The 8,751-nt window shown below is 40.9% G+C and overlaps 1 protein-coding gene across 1 annotated transcript; it reads right to left on the bottom strand.

Moving 5' to 3' along the window:
• Positions 1-249: 249 nt before the first annotated feature.
• sdad1 (SDA1 domain containing 1) lies at positions 250-8,242 on the bottom strand. Its single transcript, XM_058416407.1, has 22 exons — positions 8,023-8,242; positions 7,622-7,726; positions 7,415-7,513; positions 7,002-7,112; positions 6,825-6,896; positions 6,399-6,499; positions 6,075-6,132; positions 5,854-5,934; positions 5,121-5,222; positions 4,966-5,035; positions 4,778-4,881; positions 3,585-3,642; positions 3,430-3,488; positions 3,007-3,083; positions 2,815-2,912; positions 2,623-2,699; positions 1,852-1,984; positions 1,644-1,738; positions 1,323-1,510; positions 1,128-1,212; positions 524-685; positions 250-403 (listed from the first exon to the last, which is right to left on the bottom strand). Exons 1-22 carry the CDS (start codon positions 8,110-8,112, stop codon positions 359-361), a joined length of 2,070 nt encoding a protein of 689 aa, XP_058272390.1. The 5' UTR covers positions 8,113-8,242; the 3' UTR covers positions 250-358.
• Between the last annotated feature and the right edge of the window lie 509 nt (positions 8,243-8,751).

The following is an 8,751-nucleotide window of genomic DNA, read 5'->3' as shown; positions in this document are numbered from 1 at the left end:
ATTTTTGCTTAACTCCACCCACTCACTCTCACAGGTATATCTGCTTCCACCTGGCTGTGATATTTTATGACAAACGTAGTTGGTTGTATTTTTAAAAAAATATATAAATAAATCATTTTTAATCCAGTGAGAGCCTGAAAAGCAGTCACTTTTTAGATGAATGGATAAAAAAACAACCACGATGTGATCATCACATCATTTCCCCCATCAGATTATTTCACCATATCTAAAGCAGAGTGATGGAATTATTTATTATTGAAAGAGAAAATGCAACAGAAGCCATGTTTAAATGTAAAATGGATTTATTACGGGTGGAACATGACGGTGATCTGTACAGAGGATTCCGGAGGAGGAGGCACTACTTGTGTTTCTTCTTCTTCAGGAGTGTGTCTCTGAGAGCAATCTGTGGAAACAAGATACATTAAAGTGACTCAGGCTCAAGCTTTACACTGTATTCTTTATTATTTCAGAAGCAGGGATAACAATTTATTTAACATTTTAAAGGAACAAGTTACACTCGTACCTGTTTCTCTCTGAATGAGCGTTTTCCTTTGGTCCGGACGCCGTGGCTCTGCTTCATCATCATGAAGTTCTTCTTCTTCCTCTTCTCCTTGTTGCTGGTGCTAGCGTACGGGTTCAGCTTGTTCCTCTTCTTCATGAAGTCCTTCCTGTCACTCCGGCCGGCCTGACACAGAGAAAACAAAAAGTGCAAAGAGTGAGTTCCAACGCTGATCACATCTGATCAGGATGTTCTCATCTGAATGTTCCAGGAAAAGTGAATATCTAAATAATGAGTGAGTGAGTGAGTGAGTGAGTGAGAGAATACATAACTGATGGAGTGACTGTCTGAGTAAATAACTGACTGACTGAGTGAATAAATGAATAAGTGACTGATGGAGTGTTTGAATGACCGACCGACTAAATGACCCAGTGGCTGGCTGAGTAACTGACTGAGGGACTTCCTAATTGTGACTGTGCATCAACTAGACTAAATCACTGACAGCATGACTAACTAGTTCTCTCTCTGACCTTGTCTGAGTGCCTGAATGTTACTGACTATGTTACTGACTGTGTGTGTATATATATGTTGTATGTGTGTGTGTGTGTGTGTGTGTGTGTGTGTTCACCATAGCTGTGGCCAGTCTGGTCTCTTTATCAGATTTGGGTTTCTTGTGTAAACGCTCGATGTCTCTCAGTGTGAGTAGTTCTCCTCTGAAACACAACACACACATTACATTTCATTTTTTAGCCATAACAACAACAAAAAATCAACAAAATCATCCGCCGCAAAAGCCTGGATGTGTCTATTAGACGTATCGTACCTCTCCGTGTCCTCGTCTCCGTCTGCGTTCTTTCTTTTCTGTCCTTTACCCGGTGCTGCGTTCATGTCTTTGGTCATCTGAGCGAGGCGGATCTTCTTGAAGTCGTCCTGCGTGAGGATGCGGCTGGTGCTCACCGCTGCTGCTTTAGCCTTCCTCTCTTCTACAGGGATGCTCTGTAGTTTCTCTGTCTAACACACACACACACACACACTGTAAAACTAGCACAAAACTCCTTCGTAATTGCTACTACAATTCACCACACACACAGCAGAGGGCGCTAAACAAGCGTAAAAAAATATATTAAAAAAATCAGAGCTTTACCACTTCTTCCTGATCTTCATCAGACGAGTGGTGCACATTCACCCATTCACCATCATCATCCTCTTCCTCACTCATGCTCACACTCTCCCAGCCATCTAAAAAAGAAAAAGAAAAAAAAGAAGTAAAAGTAGAAAATGTGAATGTAGTGACCACATTAACACACAAAAAATGTGTTTCTGGTCAAGAGATAAGGAGAGAATCTGTTTACCTTCATCATCTCCCCCTTCTTTGTGTTCTTCAGTCTCCACCTCCAGAACTTCAGCTCCAGGTATGTAGTCTTTAGCCTCCAGCTCACCGTAGTCATGGATCCGGGCTTCAGTGGAGGACTCGGTGGGTTTGCCCTGGAAAAATGATCAGTATGTCAGAAGCACATCAGTCAGTGAGTCAATCAGTGAGTCAGTCAGTGAGTCAGTCAGTCACGAAGATAGTAAGTAAGTAGCACGATTGTCACTGAGTCAGTCAGTAAATCTCTAAGTCAGAAAGTTAGCGAGTAAGTCAGAAATTAAACAGTATGTCAGTCAGTACAGGAGAAATTCATCAAGTCAGTAATCATGTCAGTAATTGTGTCAGTAATCCAATCGGTAATTAAGTCAGAAATCAAGTTATTAATTAAATCAGCAATTAAGTCAGTGAGTCAGGCCATCAGTAATTAACTCAGTCAGTGAGTCATTCATCAGACCAGTATGTTAAGCACTGTAACAGTCAGTAAGTCAGTAATAAAGGAAGGAAGTCAGTAATTAAGTCATTAATAGTCACTAAATCATTCAGGAAGTAAATAACAATAAACCTAAAAAATATATAGAATTAACACTGAAGCATATTTAACATTAAATTCATTTTGTATGGACTTTCTTTTCCACTGCAGGTTTATTTAACACACCGTCCTGCAGCTCCTCCTTTCTGGAACGGAAATCTCACACAGCGCTTTAAAACCTCTGTATTTTAATTAATTTGGACTGAAGTGGTTTCCTGTCCTCACCCGGTCTTTCCTGTGCAGCATGTGAGGATTGAGATCTCTGAAGAGCTGAATCAGTCCTCTGGCAGACATCACCACATCTACAAATCACACAGGACAAGCCTCATCATCATCATCATCATCATCATCGTCAAAGTGAGGAGGAGTTTTGTTTTTTTTTGAGGTGTGTACTGAGGACTATGAGGAGACACCTACTCTTGTCTTTGTGAGATTTGTACTGGGCGAGATCCTGGAGCAGGTCTTCAGACATGGAGAGAGGACAACGAGCTACGAGTTCCTTGATGGCATTAATGCTGAGGAAAAAAAGGAAAAAGAAGAGAAAGATATTAGCGTAAAGGTTTAGCGTAGAGGATAGGATTAACCGTAAAAAGAGGCGGAGTCACTCACCCCACCGTCATCACCTCCCCCGAGTTCCTGTCTGTGACGAAGTTGTTAGCGATGGTCATGATCACTGGCTCGATGATCTGCGACACAGACGAGAACAAAATGTCAGCGCTGTCCAATTCTGGACTCTGGTCAGAGGATTGGTCAGAATGTCCATCACACGGATTTCATATTCATGTCTTGGATCTAATACGTTGTTTCTATGGTAACAATGAAACGTATAGACGATGCTCTAGTGTTTGTTCATAGTTTTAAGGAAGGAGTCTCCAGTGTCAGTGAAAGATTTTTACATTTTCAGATTCTCCGCTTCTCTTCAAGAGAAAGAAACTTTTAGCGATAAGATGGATTGACCGACATGAAACGTAACTAAAAACGGATAAAAAAGCGTGTTTAATGAAACGGTACGAATCCGGGGGTGTGGTTTACCTCAGGAGGGACGAGCTGGTGGGAAGCCTGAGCGGCACAAAGGAGGATCTTCGTCACTTCTAAAACACAGAGAAAGCAACAAAACCCCTGGATTAATAATCTGGAGACAGAAGACAGAGAAACTGTCCATTCTTATTTATCTATTGATTTTTTACCTCTTTGATGAGGCTGGAGGAATCGCTGGACAAACGGGTAAAAGTTGAAGAGGAAAAGCTGGACAGGAAACACAAAAAAAGAAGGCTTTACATTCGGTAAAGAAACAGCGCTGAAATATAAGAGATAAAGAAAACCTAGTGAATTTTCAGCATCGCTCCATGACGAGTCAACCCTGAAGCACTGAGAGGGAAAGTGACCTGAAATGGACGTGTTTTTACATCAGAGGTTCAACTAATCACTCAGACTAAAGAGATAAACACGGGATGAACATGAGTACGGAGCTGAACTGCAGATTTCAGTTCAATCTATTATTCAATCTAACTATTTTCCTTCAATTCCGAGTCAGTCAGTCAGTCAACAGTGGGACGGTGAGAGTGGGGAAGTCGTTACGGAAGAATTAACTCAGTACTCAAGTCAATTAATCAAATCATAATTAGGCCAATAATCAAGTCAGTAATCCAAACAGTAGTTAAGTCAGTAATCAGATCATAATTATGTCAGTAATCAGGTCAGTAATTAAATCAGCAATGAAGTCAGTGAGTCAGGCCATCAGTAATGAACTCGATCAGTGAGGTATTCATGAAGTCAACCAGTCAGTGTTTCTACATCAGAGGTTCAGCTAAACACTCAGATTAAAGAGATACTGAACACGGATACGGATCTGATCTGCATGCATTATTTTGTCATTCTTAAACAATTATTCTTCACTTCCAAGAAACTCAAGGCCACCGAGCGTGTGCAGCTTTCTCACACAGCGTCCTGAACTTTCTAGAAAGTAACAAACACAAAAGGGTAACAGTGAAACAATATGAACACAAGGCTAGAGTTTACCCAGGTGTGTGATTTTAGACAGAAAGCTTTCACAGGATGTGGAGTCCAAGGAGAGACGTCTCTAGAGTCTCTGAGAAAAATCATAGCATCAAAGCATCATGATGTGAGAGATAAGAGGACAGAAAACTGGTCTGAGCTGACAGGAAGTCTGTCGTCACTCAAGTAACCACGCCGTACAACCGCGATGAGCTGACAAGCATCTCAGAACACACAACCCATCAGAATCTTGAAGTGCACCAGCAGAAGATCAGCTGAGACCAGGAACCAGATACCCTGAGGACCAGAGCGGTCACCTCAGCTCAGCAGGGCTCTGATCGCTCCTTCCTGTTTGAGCAGTGAATAAAAATTCCTTCTTGTTTACCTCATGAATTCCCACCAGTCTGGAGATGAGCTCCATCAGCATGATCTTCACCTCGAAGCGCTCTTTCGAACCCTCCAGCTGCTTCAGGAGCTTCTCGGCAAAATCTGCAACGTGACGTACGTCGTTAATTAAAAATAAAAACAGAAGGTTTGTTAAAAAGGTCTCAGAGAAGGAACGGAGTCGGTTACCTTGTGGATCGTGGATGAGGTGGATGGCTGAGAAATTAAAAACCTCGGCCTTTTTCTTCTTCTTGTGTTTCTGTGGAAATGTAAATAAACAGAATGTTGGAGCTTGATGGATCCAGGACTTCAACTCATGACTAAAAGAGTTCAGGTGAGAATACCTTCAGGACTTTCATGGCTTTTTCCAGCTTCTTCTTGTTTTTGGATGTTTTCTTTCCTGTTGAATAACGAACCATCAAATCTCTGGCTGTCGGTCCATCGTCCTGGAGGTGAGAAATTAGATTCATGTTAATATACACCGATCAGCCATAACATTATGACCACTGACCGGTGAAGTGAATAAGACTGATGATCTCCTCATCATGGCACCTGTTAGTGGGTGGGATATATTTGGCAGCAAGTCAACATTTTGTCCTCAAAGTTGATGTTAGAAGCAGGAAAAATGGACAAGCGTAAGGATTTGAGCGAGTTTGATGAAGGGCCAAATTGTGATGGCTAGACCACTGGATCAGAACATCTCCAAAACTGCAGCTCTTGTGGGGTGTTCCCGGTCTGCAGTGGTCCAAGGAAGGAACAGTGGTGAACCGGTGACAGGGTCATGGGCAGCCGAGGCTCATTGATGCACGTGGGGAGCCAAGTCTGGCCCGTGTGATCCGATCCAACAGACGAGCTACTGTTGCTGAAGAAGTTAATGCTGGTTCTGATAGAGAGGTGTCAGAACACACAGTGCAGGACGGGTCAGGGCTGTTTTGGCAGCAAAAAGGGGGACCGACACAATATTCAGCAGGTGGTCATAATGTTATGGCTGATCGATGTATCCTCTAGTATGAAAAAATAAACTTTGTAAATGTAAAACAAAAGAAAGTAAAAACTGAGTTTTTATTTTTTTTTCACCTCTGATTCCTCGTCGCTGTCCTTCTTCTCCTCGTCGTCGTCGTCTCTCCCGAGGAAGAAGGTCAACGCACCGACCAGGATCTGATCCAAACACACAGAACGGGTTCAAATCACACCTCAGTGACATAACATCTCTCAGAGCATGGGAAAATATTATACTTATTTTATTATTTATTTATTTTTATTTTTTTATTTTAATTTTATTTATTTATAAGTCCCACCTTTGTGACTTTGGAGAAACAGGCTGTGGTGATGACGTTCACGGTTTTGGCGTCATTCCTGAAATTAAAATAAAAATAGAAACATGTCTGAGGTTATAACAGTGACTTTCAGTGATGAGACTTTGTTAAAGATGATGCACAGTACATAAAGTGGGCGGAGTTACACTGATATGAATTATATTGATTCTTTGAAAAACAAAAACCGTCTTTTTGTTCCTCTGATCAAACTTCCAACATAAAAGTCCTGTGTATAAATCTTTACAGCACAAGACTGTGTTTATAAACGTGTAAGTGTGTGAGTGTGTGACCGCTGCTCTCTCTCACCAGATATTTCTTTTGTACAGCTCCATCATCACGTCTAAGGAGATCTTGGCAGCGATGGGGTTGGCGTCCCTCAGCATGGTGTACATGAAGTTCTGTAAAGTCTTAAAGGAAGATTAGAATGTTAAAGAATCATCTTTGGTGTGAAGAGTTCAGAAAGTTGCAGTTATTTTAGAGACAGTTGATTTACACGCTGTTCATTCAGTCACAGTCGCCACCTAGTGGACAGAATCGAAACTGCAGTGAGGAACCTACTGAACAGTTCATTATGAAAATAATTGTTGGTGTTTTTATTCAGGTAATCAATCAGAAACAATAATATTGAATATTCTCTTCAGGTCTTTATTATTGTTATGATTAATAACAACAATAATAATGATAATAATAATAAACCAGACATATGAAAGAAAACGTTTATTAAGAACTCACTGTGTTCAGTTTGTTGTTTTTGTGCTTCGCATTAATATTCTTGATGTCGGTCACGATGTGTGTGTACAGAGTCTGGAGAAAGAGAGCAAGACAGAGAGATATGAGCGAGAGATGAGAGAAAAATTCCAAGGCATCAAATTCCTTAAACCTTCAGCTCCACTGTGACGTGTTCTAGACCTTTCGGAGTAGTTTGTCGTGGCAGCGGAGAAGCTCGAAGAACAGCTCGAGGAGACTCGTAGGATCGATCAGGTCTTTGTTCCGTAAAAGGATCAAGGCTTTGCAAAACGTCTGAAACAGAAAAGAGGACAAGAGGATAAGACGTCTCTCAAACGTGAAGTACGACATCGTTCTTTATGATAACTGGACACCAGGAGAGAGGGGGGGAGTGGAAGAGAGAGGGGATATGTATAGAGAGATAGAGGGTAGAGAGAAGGGGAGGGACTGAGAGACAGAGAGAGAGAGAGAGAGAGAGAGGGGGGGGGGGGGGAGGGGAGAGAGAGAGCAAAGGACAGGGGAGAGAGAGGGGCTGAGAGAGAGAGAGAGAGAGAGAGAGAGAGAGATGGGACAGGAAGACAGAGAGAGACTCTGACCATGCGCAGGTCCGGCTCCAACACCGTGTGGTGGGTTAACAGCAGCTCGGTCAGTTCTTTAGGGAAATCGGACAACTCGGTCAGATAGCAGTGTCCCACCTGTAGCACAACAACACATCAGTCCATCAGCTCTAACTAGACACTCCAGAAATAACCCCATCAACACTGACACACACACACACACACACACAGAGGGTTCTCTCTCACCTGAGCCAGAAACATGACCAGCTCGGCCAGATCTTTGTTGGATTTATCTGGCTGGTGTTTGAAGACCTGAAGCGTGGACTGGTAGTGACGAAGCTGCTGAAGGAACTGGACAGTGGGGGTGTTATTAGAGACATTTCTGATCAGCAGGAACATCATTAAACATCAGTAAACAGCTGGAATGAAGTGCAAATAAAGCCTTTTACACCAGTTTTATTCTGCGTATTGTTTATTCATTTACAGAAACAACAAAATGGCGTCACTGATCAAAAATAAATAGTTAGAGCTGAATCTCGACCACATCTGGAAACAGCTGGCTTAAATTATAAACCTATTTGACACTTAAGGAGTATGTTTGTAGTTCACGCTGCTGTTAGCCTTTAGCTTCTTATATTTTTACTCACCTCCTCCGTGTAAGATTTCGGGTCCCGCTTGATCAGGTTTTGTAATTGCGGTAAATTTGTGGGCAGCTTGTTGTTGTGTCGCACCGACATGATGCTGTTTTTGGTGTAAACCTCTTCACTGCTCGGAATTATAACTTCTACGGTAAATTAGCTGTGCTAGCTAACACAAGCGTGGCTCACACGGGAGTCGCCATGTTTGTTGGGGACGTCGGCAGACTACGGGAAGCACAAAAGGTCAAACCCAGCGTTCGGGGAGTTCAGAGTTGGAAAAATCTAAACAACAAAATTCTCTAAAATTTAAGGTGGAAAAAAAACTGCATAATATCAGGTATCAGTGAGGGAAACTGTGAAGGTCTGGTAATAATAATAATAATAATAATAACAACAATAGTACTATAATTACTATATTTGTAATCATAAAAATAATTATTTATGAATTAATTTATTTATTTAATTTATTATTTATTATTAATTTAATATAATAATATAATAAACAATTTAATAATAATTATTATTACTATCATTTTGTAGTGATATATTATAATAATATTTATAAGATAAGCTTTTCTTCAATAACCTGACAATTATTAATAAATAAATAATGCAACAATAATAAAAAAAATTAAATGACTATTATAAGTGTATAACGAAATAGTAAATAAATAATAAATAAATAACAACTAATTTATCTTCACATAAACATATTTGAATAAATCCTGCGATCCGGAA

This window comes from Hemibagrus wyckioides, linkage group LG18 (assembly GCF_019097595.1).
Source record: "Hemibagrus wyckioides isolate EC202008001 linkage group LG18, SWU_Hwy_1.0, whole genome shotgun sequence".
Classification (NCBI taxonomy): domain Eukaryota; kingdom Metazoa; phylum Chordata; class Actinopteri; order Siluriformes; family Bagridae; genus Hemibagrus; species Hemibagrus wyckioides.
Note: the sequence above shows the minus strand (reverse complement) of the source record. Positions and strands in the feature narration are given on the sequence as shown.